Source organism: Lasioglossum baleicum, chromosome 20 (genome assembly GCF_051020765.1).
Source record: "Lasioglossum baleicum chromosome 20, iyLasBale1, whole genome shotgun sequence".
In the NCBI taxonomy this organism is placed as follows: domain Eukaryota; kingdom Metazoa; phylum Arthropoda; class Insecta; order Hymenoptera; family Halictidae; genus Lasioglossum; species Lasioglossum baleicum.
Genome location: NC_134948.1, coordinates 3,283,844 through 3,298,207, shown reverse-complemented (window position 1 = coordinate 3,298,207; position 14,364 = coordinate 3,283,844). Strand labels below are relative to the sequence as shown.

At 41.8% G+C, this 14,364-nt stretch overlaps 1 protein-coding gene across 3 annotated transcripts in view; it reads right to left on the bottom strand.

The window, feature by feature from the left end:
* Positions 1-974: 974 nt before the first annotated feature.
* The window catches only part of Jumu (Forkhead box protein N4 jumeau), a 33,393-nt gene continuing 20,003 nt past the window's right edge, over positions 975-14,364 (bottom strand). For 2 of the 3 annotated variants that reach the window (XM_076444072.1, XM_076444070.1), the window contains exons 2-4: positions 8,951-9,254; positions 7,739-8,431; positions 975-6,401 (exon numbers count right to left, since the gene is read on the bottom strand). In XM_076444072.1, coding sequence (XP_076300187.1) covers positions 5,732-6,401; positions 7,739-8,431; positions 8,951-9,246 — 1,659 coding nt within the window. In that variant the 5' untranslated portion in view covers positions 9,247-9,254 and the 3' untranslated portion in view covers positions 975-5,731. Of the gene's footprint in view, positions 6,402-7,738; positions 8,432-8,950; positions 9,255-9,356; positions 10,285-14,364 lie in introns of those variants that run through there. The other variant, XM_076444071.1, reaches the window with a different exon arrangement.

The following is a 14,364-nucleotide window of genomic DNA, read 5'->3' as shown; positions in this document are numbered from 1 at the left end:
ACATATTAGGTACATCAATAGAAAAATAAGAAGAAGATTTGTCCGGGACTATTTTCACTGATCGATCTCACTGAAAACGTCTGTTTTGTTATTGCCCTAATTCAATCTTCTAAATAAAGGGTTAATCCTCCGTTGGGCGGAATGCAGATCCAACAATATTGATCATTCGATTAATTAATTAATTAATTGGGTTGTTCATCACAATGGACACTATCTGCGGCTATGTACAGTGTTCGTCTCGTTCCTCGATCAATTAATCCCTCGGTTGTTTAATACAAAAGAAAAATTTATACATTTTCACGGTCCACAGCAGCCAGAGGGATTAGCATAATCAGCAGCTCATGCGACACGGAAGTCAATGAAAATATTCACTGAACTGAATTACTAATATAAATAAATTGTTTCAATTACAATTTCCACTTTGTAGTTTTAATGCATTCGTATCATTGCTGATTTTCTTTTTTAGTAATTACTAGACTGCGGATGCTCATGCAATTGCATCGTCAGAAAGAATATAAATAAATTGTTTGAATTACAATTTTCACTTTTACGTTTAATGCATTCGAATCATTGCGGATTTTCTTTTTTAGTAATTACTAGACTGATGTTCATGCAGTTTTCAGAAGCAGGAATCACAAATAAGATCTTGTTTTTGACATTAATAAAAATCGTAAACTCTGTCGAATTTTATATTCTACCATTTTTTGGACATTTTCAGCAGCCATAAATGTATAAAGATTCGCAGTCTAGTAATTTTGCGACGCACAAAGGTCCGCAGTCAGTTTAGTTTACCTAAGATTAACGTTAAGAGATCTTCGAAAAAAAAGTTGGCAGTGAAGTTTCCAAAAATGCATTGTCCCCTTCGTAAAGGCAGTGCAGCGCGAATTTTCGAAAATGCTTGTAGAAAAAGAAACGACATTATCACAACCCAAGGCACTCGATCACACGGTTCATAGTATGAGTACTGAGTCGTATAATGTTACATACTTTATTATTCAAATCCTAAGTCTTTACATGTCTGCTAGAGAGATCATCCGACCGAATAATAAATAAAAAATATACAATTTCCGAGATAATTAATACTTTGCTCACGCTATCACTTTTAACACAGAGAGACTCGCATATAATTTATTCACACGATTGTCAAACGAAAAATTGTTGTACCTACATATATTCATTTCTAATATATATGATCTTGGCTGTCCGAATTTTTAAAAAATAAATTTCATCATTTTACGTGAACAAATTCGCGAGTCACTGTGCATATTCTTATCAGCGATGCTACACAATCGTCGTATATCGTGTGTTCAATTTGGTCTTAACGGGGAACAATACCTGTTTTTATTTTAGGGATCGATCGATCATTTTAACCCTTCACAGGCTTCTGATCGCTATTGTTTAATTTATACAGGGCGTTTACGCGCATGTCAGACCATTTTCGGAGAATATGTTCTTTATCCTTAACTCGGAGCTATTCTAACTCGAAAAATAACATCTCTTCCGCCCTAGAATATCTCCATTCCCTACGATTTTCCCAATTTTATGGATACAAAATTGGTAGCAAGTAATTAATTATGTGAACAATTGTACAAGAATTTCAAAATAACAAATACTTCCTGATACTTGTCATTTGCGATTGCATGAACGCCCTGTATATTACATTTCGATAAATTACAATGTATGATCATTTTTATTACCAGACTTGTTTTCAGTAGCAAAATTGTAGAACTAGACTGCAGGTCTGTAAAAATAAAAATTCTGAGCAACAACTAAACAGCGTCCACAAAACAAGTCCATTTTCGAAGCAATGTTATTCTCAAATTCCTCCAATACATTTATACTATTTTACATTACAGTCGCATCAAATCTGCAGTCTACTCGCAACAATGTTTCGCACAGTCCTACAAAGGGTCAAGGGTCAAGTCGAGTCCCAATGTCCCCGCTCGTTTAGATTAAAAAAGAAACCCATCGGATTCCCGCTCGATTCCGAATCACGCGCAACCGGAAATGCTGCAACACTTCCGGAGACGCTCTCGTCGCCGAAGGGTACAGGGTTTTACAAAAAGAGAAACTCTAACGTACGCTATCAGAAAATCCTCGCAGCACCTGTTCGCTTAAAACGCGTTTAAAAAAATACGTTCGGTATCGTTTTTTTTTCCTTTTTGTTAACTATTATTATGGCATTGTTTTCAAGGTGTACAACGAGCAGCAGCCGCCGTTTAGGCGCGTCTAGCTTCAAGGAGCGTTCAAATAAAAAAATAAGCTATATCACGCTTCGCCGAACTGATTAAAGTCCGCGCGGATTAGTATAATATTGACAACTCTTTCTTTAAGAGAGGAAGGGGGGGGCTGAGGTACACGCGCACGCACTCCCACGAGATCAGACACAATACCAGGTATATTCAGTTCGTTTTTCTTTTCTTTTGTTTTTCTTCTTCTTTGAAAATCTAAAACGAGAAAGAAACTCTTAAACGTCTAAGTTTACTGGAGAGGGGGAAAAAAATAAAAATAAAAATAAAATGAGAAGCTAAATTGTATGTACAAAGGGACTATACAGGAAAATCATAGAACAGAGTGTCGTGTACGAAAAAAACTTACAGATTAAACTTATTTAGAACAGACTCTAAAAATACAGATTGGTCCCACGTGTCTAGATTTCTCTCTTTTTCAGTGTTTTTCCCCCGTTTTCTCTTGCCGTGTTGTTCGTTCTGCCTCTCGTTATCAAAGAAAAGAAAGGATAAGCTTCTGTACACCTTACAGCGACTCGCTGTGTCGCGGTTCTTGTATTTTTTTTTGTTTTTGTTTGAGACGAATCTACTGTACTTGTTTTGTAAAACTTGGTTTGTAAAAAAAAGACTATACTATATATTTATATATATAATTATGTATATGTATATCGCACACACCGGGTGGAACACGCAACCGGAAATACCTTAAGCAACCAGCGGAGAACGTCTTGAATAATAATTGTACGTGACTGGTCTTTTCCAGGAATGAAACCTCAGAGATCGCTTAGAGGTGAAATTTGTATTCTAAAGGAATTACATATTTTTCAATGAACCTGCAGAGATGGATGTTTTCAATTTATGTAGACAAGTTTTGAGGAAGTGGTGCCGAACAAAATCCTATTTTCATTGGTAATAAGTTATTATTAATTATTATCAATGTGTGTGTGTGTGATGATACAAATGCTATAGTACGTTCCTGTAGAGTATAAAATATATAATTCCCTTGAAAAATATAATTTGACCTCTAAATAACCTCGAGGAGAAAACTTGGAGGAAAGGACCAATCACGTTGAATTCAATTGGCATGAATATACGAGACGTTTTCCGCTAGAATTGTTGTATAATCAGGACGTTACGTGTTCCACCCGGTATATACAGCAAACTATGTACAGATCACGGAGACTACTTTCTCATCTACCCTTTAGAATATGTTCCTGCGTCGTTCTCGACGAAGACACAGAGAAATCATACGGAAAAAGTACATGAGAGCCGGTGAGAGGTGGCGCGAATCGTTCTTTTCCCACGGTTGGCCCGGCGACAGAGACTGCAGCACAGCGTGCCCGGAGCGGTTATTTACAAATTTTACAGTCTACGGAAAAAACAATAGAAACGCTGTAGAATTCTCTCAACCCCGAACGTCAGCGGATCACCCTCTAACACACGGCCCTGCACGATAACACAGTTTTCAAACTTTGCCGCCGTCAGCCCGTGCACCACTCGCCGCGCAACATTTCAATTCGCTCGTCGGAAGATCCTACTTGAACTCGCATAGAAATACTTAAGATATTTTGCAAATTTTACTTTTTTTTCTCGAGATCACTTTTTCCGGAGTCTCCAAGGTAATAGATACTTTCTTCTTGCGAATGTATATTCTTTTCCCCTTGCATTTAGGTGGATCACCGTGTACACTCATTTATTATAAACGCATAAAATCCGCTGTCGATTAATTACATACATATCTATGTAGTAGAACCTCTTCGAAATCTTGGTCGCGACTCGATGTTAAAGCGAAAGGGGTTAATCAGTGATGCAAGGGCTGAGAAGGGTTCAACTAAAATTAAGTTCCCCACTCGGGACGAATGACTAAAATTATATGTATATACACGTACATACGTTTGCGAATAAAAAAAGTTTCAGGGGGCGGGGGGGGACTAATTCAATTGTTCGATTGGCTCCACTGGCTTAACGCGAATAGAGGAACGAACTTGCTACGCTTAAATAAAAGCCTGCGTGAGCGAAGGAATAGTTAGAAGAACTACAAAAAAGGCGACGAGAATATCGTCGAACTATTTTCGAGAACGCGATCTTGTTAATTCTCCCGTTGAATCAGGTAATATGATTATTCCCAACCGCGCCCCTCCCCCCGCTATAATCATATATACTACAAAATTTTACAAATTCAAATCGTTTTCCTACAGCTGTCATCGTTCACATATTTTTCTTTTTTTGTACTCTATATACCTGTGTCCCGTTAATTAATATGCTTCGAAATTCTAAGTAACATCATCGTCGTCATTTCTCTCACTCTCACTCACTCATTCTATCTCTCTCTCGCTTATATCAGGTATACAAAAACGCGGGAAACATTTACAATTAATCGTTTGCCATCCAGCAATGTATAAAAAAGTATAATACATCAGTCTGGCCAATCCGCTGACCAAAATACTTATTCGACTTAAACCTCGTTATAACTCTAACACCTCTTCCGTCATACATGCTCTCTCGGTACACAATTTTTCTTTTTTCTATTCTTTTCTTTCTACGACCGTTTTTCCTTTTTTTGTTCGTTACTGCTAAACAATACATTTCCATACCTGGAAAAATCAGCTTGTCAATCGTATAAAAAGTTTCTCGAAGAACTAGATACGATACGGTCCTGTATCAATTTCGGTTAAAAGTGGGGGACAGAAAGAAAGTTTCGAACGGCGTACACTGCAGACGAGAGGAAAATAATTGCTACGATTTTTGCGCATAATTTTCGCACACTGTTTAAATCAAAAATCGCGTATTTAAATTGTCGTGTCAATTATAACGATCAAAGTACAGGTCTTTCCATAGCGTCGCGTCTCTAGCTCCGCCTACTCGTGACGCAACCGCTAGACAACCAATAGGAGCACCCTATTTCCCAGAGTTTCAGGCGCGACCTTACGGAGTCTATACTGTATAAACTCTTGTTTAAACTGAGGTCGGAGAAGACTGGCTCTCGTGTCACTGACTCGGAGACTCACGCAGAAGCTAGTGTAGAAATTGTACTGAACATCACACGATCGAACGTCAATAGAAAAATAGAAAAAATGTGCAGCCTCGTGGTAAAATAAATTCTATGAATTGAGGAGCTTCTGCATGGTCTCCTGGATTGTCGTTCGTTGGCCACTGGAGTCAGTCCTCTTTGTTAATCTATTTTGTCGCCTTTCGCGAATCGATAGAAGGGACTGTCACTCGATTTACAAGCATTCTTCATTCTTTCACAATGAATCCTAATTGAAATTGTCTAGCTTAAGTATGTTGCATCTCTGGAAACTTATAAAACTGTCCTACGTCATTCGATACCCTACAGCTACTTAGACTAACTTTAGTCTTCATTATAATCTTCGAGTACAAGTCCCCAATAATTATGAGAACCTGTCAACTAGTTTCCTCTCGGCGTTTCGTGTAAACGCGCGTCTCTAACTCTGCGAATACATAGAAAACTAGAAATTTTAGAGTAGTCCCAGTCGGGGGGTTCAATCTATCTTGAGAAAGGAGCCGTTCCCAGCACCGGCTCGCAGCAATAGTGGAGCTTTTCTCCTGGACGTTGTCACGGGTTGGTAGACATAGTTTCCCTGTATCGCCCCCGTTAGAGTCTTCTGCCTCTTCGTGCTGGGGCTGAGTTCGTACTCGAACGTCTCTTGCTTGGAGATGTTCAGTTGCATGTGCAGCGACTCCTTATTGTCCTCGATGTCGATCTCGTCGTAAAGGTGCTCCACAATGTCGACGTCGCAGTCCTGGCTGCTCTCGTCGTAGCTGTCCGTCACCGAGTTCGCCGCTATGTGACTGTGGATAGATTCGTCGTACGTTGTGCTCTCTTCGACAGCCTCGTCACCGGAACTTTCTGTCTCTTCGGACATGTCCCCGCTGCCTGCGTACTTCATCTCACCGCGTTCCAGTAGTTCAAGATGATCTGGGTAGATCATCGCTTTCTTGATCGCCAGAGGATCCTTCCTAGACCACTTCTGAACTTCTTCGTCCATCTTAGCGACCTTCGCTGGATTGATAGCCCACAGACAACCTTTCCGCTGGTTACCGTTGCCAGCTGGCTTCTCGATCTTCTCGAAACACTTGTTCAAGGACAGGTTGTGCCTCACAGAGTTCTTCCAGCCGTTCGGCGCGGTTTTGAAATAGGGGAAGTGCTCGCTGAAACGACATTTCCATTGGTTATGTTAATCAGTTTTGTTCGGTTTTGTTGAATGAAGAATCGCAAGCTATCTCCTATAATATACTGGGTGGTCTATCTAAATATCTCCTATATTTTTTCTCTCGGTGATGATGGAAATGGATATATCTAATTTCAATTTTAGAAGTCAGAGGGTACTTCAAAGTCACGCTATTAATATCCCTGAATGCGTTTTAATGTCAACCAGAATATACAAGGGAAAGAAATATACATTTTCAAGAAAGAAAATATCGATGACATTGAAAACTCCGAAAAATTGCATTAAAAACATTTGTTATGAAATCAAACATAAAGGAGATATTTAGGATAATAAGGAGCTATTTAATTTGGCACAGCCTGTACACGGGTAAATTTTCCGATAAAAATTGAAGCTTCGTAAGATCGGTAATATCAATGATAATTCTGCTACCTTGAATACGTGTATCCGGATTGATTAAATTAGCTCGGGAGTTTAAATTTGAATGAAATGCTGAAAAATTGGTTAGCGCGATACGAAAAGGGTAAAAGAAGGGCAGCTAGTCGGACAAAGGGCACGCGCGTCATTTTCTACAGGGACTGTACACTCTGCCATGCACCTGGTGCTCCACGAGCCCCACACAAAATGGCAGCTTCCCCCCTTGTAACCTGGGAATAAAGGAAGGGACGACAATACTTTCTCCCCTCGCGGGGCTAAACACCGGAGGGCTTCGACCAGCCCTTATCCTTCCGGCCAAATGGTCGAAAATAAACGAATAGGTCGGCAACACGTCGTTTGTCAAATAGGAACCGTTCGCCTCCATTGTTCGACGGCCGTATCAAGAAAATATTAATCACGCTTCAACCCTCTTACACCCGGATAGGATTTTTCCATTGCATTGTTTGTTCCCTTGTCGCCTTAAAAAAACTCGCTACTATCCGTCCGCCATTTTTTTCTCTCCGTTGTAACAACTATTACCTCGTCTTTGTACACATAAAAGTTTTACAAAATCAAACTCGAAAGCATGCGAAAGCTCTGCAAGTATTCGTCTATTGGCAATCTTTTCTAGCTATTTTGTTTTTCGTGCAGAGATGACATTGCTTCCATTTTTTTCCATTGTAACAACTTTAATATTACTTAATATAATATTACCAGATAGTAACCTAATTCAGACCTCTTCAGGGTCGCCGCGCGAGTTCCCAAGGTCACGTAAATATACAGGGGGTTAAGTGCTACCTGGGAATCTTTTGTGCGCTATTTTCCAATGAGGGTTGCGATTGCTGGCGCAGTAGACAAATGTTTAAATGACTCTTCGGGATGGGTAGACCACAGTGAACTTACCACATGAAGTTATAAATCTCCGAAACTGGGAGAGACCCTGTCTGGCTGTTCTTCAGCGCCATGGCAATCAGACAGGAATACGAGTAGGCTGGTTTAGGGTACGGCTTGTCATCGTAATCGGACAAATCGAAATCCTTCTCCCTCTTCATAGCAGCCACAGTGGTAGTTCCGGGACCAACGTGTACGTTATTATTGTATATCTGTTTGCGCACATATTGCTGCGCTTGGCTGGGACTCTGCAACACCTTGAAGTTCTGCATCCTGATGCTGGACACTCCGTTCATCTTTCGAGTGGCCTGTGTCCTCGCAAATTGAGGAGTGACGGTCTTCACGGTGGATATAGAGACAGTTTTCGACTTGGTGGGCGTCAACGGCTTCGTGATCTCTTGCTCATCTTCGGAGTCCTCTTCGGTCTCCGTGATGTCGTTCTCGTACTGTTCCGTCTCGGTGTCGTTCTCCATGTCGTTCTCCTGATCGTTGTCGTTCTCATTCTCCGTGCAGCTACCAGCCTCGTTGTCCATCTCCTCTTCCACGTCGATCTTCTCTTCCTTGATGTCCCGCTTCGGTGAGAAGGAGAAATGCCTCCTGGCGTTGCTCGGAGTCGGAGTCCTCACCGCCATGTGTGGCATCACCGAGTTAGGGTTCACCATTATGGAGGCTGCGTCCCCGCCGCTTAGGTCCAGATTGAAATTGCTGGAAGAGGATGGGCAAGGTGAATATTCAGGGTTTAATTTTTGCACTGTGTCAGGGTGCTATCTTTAACTTCTCGTGTTAAGATTATGCTGGCGTGGAAACTCTAAAACATACCTTCTACGATTATGTAGACAGAACATAGATTGACTTCAGTTCAACCAGTTCTCTTAGTTAGTCTAATTAGTTATTATACATTTTTCTGTGCGAAACCTTCTTTCGTTTTCTATGATTTCCACCATCATTTTATGTAAAGAATTATATAGTTCTCGAATTTTATACAACGACAGTTCTCAATTCATTTGTATTTGAAAATTGTCGGCCTTCCGCATACACTGCTTGCGAAGGCACATTGCCCGGCAATTTTCAATGATATTAAGATTAAAGATAGTACACGCGTGTTTTTTTGTGTCCTAGCTCAGGCCTGGGTTAGTTGCCGGGGGTCTACAATTATTCTTTCCCTGTCGCAACCACAACCGAAGCCCGATTATTCCGGCGATCGTTCAATCTCAAGATAAGCACCTGTTGGAACTATTGCTGTTGCCGTTCAGCAAACTGGTGGATCCAAACCAGCCGCTAAGGTCGTTCTGGCAGCCAATGGGATCGTCGTCCATCTCCAGGGTAGCCATGTCTGTGAAATTGAAACCCAGATCTGGGTGACCACCGATGACACCCTCGATCTCGCATTTAATGTCCACGTCCAGCATCTCCTGGAGCGAGAGACTGTCGGTGCCAAGGTAGTAGTCCATTGTGAGCCAAGGGTCCCTCGTCGGCCCCTGATCCAGCCCAGTGCTATGTCTGCTCTCCGTATCCAACATTCACCTGACTGAAATCAGACATCCAACCATTAGACTTTCGGAACAAACATTTCTTCCGGTTTGTCCGTTGTGCAAGGTGTCTATCATGCTGGACAAGTTCAAATGCTTACTGCAAGCCATGCGAAAGATTCCCGACAATATATTTATTCAGCTCCGCCAATAAAATTACTTTCGCCCTCCTACTTCCAAGTTGAAACTCTTATATGAGGGTACAGTAGGCCCCCTCGACTTACGCGGTTAATTCGTCCCTGCGCTTTCCGCGTAAGTCGAAAACCGAAAAGTCGAACAATGCCTGATCGCCACCGCTGATAGGTTTTTAACACTTTGCCTATCGAAAGCCTATTACAATAGGATTTTCAATAATCGTGCTGTACCAAAAGAAAGCATAGAAACTTTCTGTTACGTTACAATCTTAAATCAGCTGACTTTATTGAGGATGACTTGTTCACGATGAAAATTGCTGTAGCTATTGAAGGCTCCATTAGAAAGTGTTTAGCCATGTACCACAGATTTTCCAAAATTATGCAATAATCACCGGTCGGTAATGTGTTTATACTGTATGTATAAACTACGTATGTACATGGAAATTTCTCCCTCACAAGCAAACATTTATACCGACGAAGCTCCTGTTCGGGCAGTGAAAAAACGAATTTCACAGTTCGGAGTTGATTTTCCGATTCGCTCATAAGAATCCGCGTGAAACTCACTGTATTCGAAACATAAAATAATTTTCTGTCATGAGTTTCGTCGGGACAGGCTGGCCCGCGTGAATTTCGATGATTTTATTCGTCCGTAGGAGATGATCCTTACGATCTCCCGTGGCAAGGCCAATAGATTCTCGACCGTGTCCGTACGCGTGACCTCGTGAGCGAGCTCGTTCGCTCGCGCCCATGTATACGCGCGCGTGTGTAGGTGTACACGGAGCGGTGCACGAACGTGCAACGAGGGTCTTGAACCCACAACCGGCTTGTGGGTGTGACTGACTCATAGTACTATAGTCGATTTACTATAGGAGCGCGTGGACTCGTAGTATTTCCTCCCCTCCGTCCCCCCGTACCCCGTCCGACGCTTGTACCCCCCACCAACGTTCACTTAACTATTCCACTCGTTCCCTTCCTCCCCGTTCATCATTCCCCCTCTCTTCTAGCCGTTCTTCTCTCGCCTCCCACTATCTCCCTACTACTATATCCTACGATCTCTCTCCAACTATCGCGAACCTCCCACTCCCTCTCTCGCGCTACCGGTCCGTCTTGTCTCTGTTCCTCCCATACGAGCGCATAACCATGCGCAAGGGAAGAAGCACCGTTTTCTCTCTGTTGCGTTCTTTGATCCTCTATCTACCACCGACCGCCATCTTCCCGTCCCTTTCCCGCGCGTTTTTATACCCGAACCCCCTTTTTCCACGTCTGTTTCTTCGAACGTTTGATGTTCTGCCCCCCCCCCCTCCCACGGCTCCCCCGACTCCTCCCGCTCGATGATTCCGACCGGCTAATGACTACTCCTTCTGGCCGCGCTAGCTTTTGTTCCCTAAGGATTCCTCCCGAGGATGTTTATTTTGGACCCTGGGACCTTTCTGGGATCTTCCTACCCCCTCCACTTCTCACCCTGGAAATTCTCGAAACAATTTCGGACGAGTTGTAACTGTTGGTGTGGCCGCTCCGGTAAATTATGAAAGTGGCTCGAATGGAAATTACATTCTGAAATTCACATCACATTATTTTAAGCTCGATGAACTCAATATAATTTCTACGATATTGTCAAAAATGAACCGTTAGATAGTGCTTTAGTGCATTTAGTGTTAATACCCTTTCCCTTTAATTACTCGAAGCAAGAAACACATATATGACGGACCACTTTCATAATTATGGGCACAAATAGCATACGAATGATTCTGCGTGTATTTCAAACGTCTTTTTTGTTTTCAAAGCAGATCGTACTATACATTTTATTTCGCCGAAGAGTGTAACCCCTCTGTCCATTTAACCCTCCATCGACACCCTCGTGTGTGCCTCAACCCCATCACAATTTTCTGTACACCCTCGTTTGCATCTGTACAGCGAAAATAAAATTTCTCCGAGTTCTATCGAACACTTCAATTCCGTCCTCCACGGGTAAATAACGAAAAAGTGTCCGTGTAATTTTTCGGGGTAATTTTTCTGGGGATCCCCAGGGGTGTATATATAGAGTCGTGATCATTTTCCCCGGTCCCCCGACCCAAGTCATCGGGGGACACGTACCACCGAAGGACCTGTATCATTAAAGCCCTCGAATGCTTCTCCCCCGGCTCGCATCTTATTAACGATCCGGGGTATTATCAATTCCTTTTTTCTCTACGAGCAACCATCTTCTTTCCTACCTCTCCCCGCCCCCTCCGAGGCATTCTATACGTGTTTGTCCTTCGTGATTCTTCGTTCCCCTCGTTCTCCACCGGTATCCTTTCGCCCGTGGTTCTCTATCCGCTCCTATCCCCCGTGCGCCTCGATATTTTATTTCTCCGTCACGAAGAGAATCCCTCGTTCGCCCCGCCCCTTGCCCCGTTCCTCAAAGACCAGCCTTCCTCTCGTCTCCTCCGCCCCCGCAGCCCCCATAGAGGCGCGCTAGGCTCTCCCGCGTGTTTCTGTCTTTGGTGGTTTGACGACTCGGTGGGACGGGGAGCGACGGGGAACGGGGAGGGAACATGGACCGAGGCAGCCCGTGGCCTACCGAGAGCGCAGAAGACTCGGGCCTCGCGTGCACACAGTGCAATGAATGCACTACAATGTGCCATTACTGTCCACTGTTACCGGCCGAGAAGGGAAAACGCCGATTAATTATTCCTTTCCTCCTCATTAACTCTCGGGACTCCCTCACCCCTCCACGCAGAGAAATCGTCGGAAAATCGAAACGGAAAAAGAATGGCCAACGATTTTAATACCAAATCTGCCACCACCGGATGACTGGTTCCAGATTTGTTGGCTCGCAATTATTCAAATGATCAGGATGCTTTTGTGGTGAATTATTAAATAGATATATTTAGTAGCGCAGATGTTAACTAAACCACTAAAAATAGTGGCCAACGATTTTAATACCAAATCTGCCACCACCGGATGACTGGTTCCAGATTTGTTGGCTCGCAATTATTCAAATGATCAGGATGCTTTTGTGGTGAATTATTAAATAGATATATTTAGTAGCGCAGATGTTAACTAAACCACTAAAAATAGTGGCCAACGATTTTAATACCAAACCTGCCACCAGGGGTGGGCATTATTTAGCGAAACAAATATTTCGAATACTATTTATTATTTTAGATTTTATTTTGCTGAAAGAAAGTAGTACTTTAAATGAGATATACAATTTCGAAAATGAATTATTTCTATTTTAACAATTTGATTCACAAAATGAAATATTTCTATTTCAACAATTTGATTCACAAAATAAAATATTTTACTTTTTGCATTGTTATAATACTCTGAGAAACCGCATAAACATACAGTCAATCTTATCGTTAAAAAACGATTCACACTCATAAATGTACCGAATTCGAATCATGATTTTCAGCAATAATATTTGGAATTAAAATTCAAAATAAAGACAAAATATAAATATTTTCAATATTCTTGAAATAGAACACTATTTTCAAATAAATTACTGCATCAAAAAAATTATTTTATTTTCAAAAATTACTGCATCAAATAAAATATTTTATTTTCAAAGTTGTACACATACTTTAAAAAAAATAAATAGGATTATTTACTATTTACTATTTAAAATACTATTTTACCCAGCTCTGCCTGCCACCACCGGTCGAATGACCGGTTCCAGACTTGTTGTTTCGCAATTATTGAAATTATGAAGATGCTTTCGCGGTGAATTATTAAATAGATGTATTTAGTAGCGCAGATATTATAATATGAACCGCACAAAGTTGAAATCAATTTAGTCTGGTTATTTTTATAAGGCAACACGTACCGGCTGCTTTTAAAGCTCGGTGGGTTCAGTGTTAATGAGTTGACAACAAAATTTTTGGACATTTTAAATATCATTTGGCGAGGACCAGATTGGGAACTGAAATGACGGAAGAGGGGCAGAGAGAAGGAGCAGGGTAATAAAGAACTGACCCCGCTTCACACCGACCCTGTGAAGCAACCTTTACGCGCGCGGAGACATTCAAGTCCGCATGCCGGAACGATATTTTTAGGCGTGATGGATCTTCGCGGCTCCTCGCGGCGGTCGTCGAGCTATTCGATCGCACTTTTCCACGCCCACGCTCTTTTTCCGGTCGGTTACTTTTGCAAACAAAGCCTCTCTTCTTCGAGCCGACGGTTTGCTAGGGTCGGCGTAAGAGAAAGAGGAAAAAGAACGAGGCAATTAAGTTTTAGCATTTAATAAGGAGCGCGCAACGGTGGAAAGACCAGACGCAAGAACGTCGTGTAAATGCTGCCGTTGCCAGTAATGGACAAGGCACGTTTACACGGAGTACTCCGTGGAATCCGCGGTCAGATGCAATCGCGTATGCATCGCTCGGTGCAGCCACACGATGCATCGCGGTCTCCCGAGCTTTTCGAACCCCGGTTAACAAACTTTTCCAAGGTTTCTTTTTTGCGACGATTACCGGCGCACACCGGCGTGCCCCCCCGCTTTCCATCGCTCCGCGAGCTAACTATTGTGTATGTATGTACTCTGAAATGCCAGCGTCCCACGCACTAGATCAACTATAACGGAAATATCACTTGCTATACTAAGATGAAAATGTACCGCTATTATTATTTATGATATTCCTGGATCATCACTGTTCTTGAATTCTGTTAGAGTTATTTAGGGGAACTACTATGTTCACAACTATAACAAAATATATTTAACAATACTCAACTGTATCTTACAACTGTAGTAGCCTCATGTTTTTGGGGTTATACTGTAAATTATGATGCAAAAAATTTTTCGAACAACTAAATTTGTGTTAAACTTGTTTAGGGCAACTCCTATATTTACTGAGGATATTTACAACTATATCCAAATATATTGGACAATATTCAACTATGCATATCTTACAACTGTACTAGCCTCATGTTTTTGGGATTTATACTGTAAATTATGATGTAAAAGATTTTTCGAACAACTATATCAATTGTGTTTTAT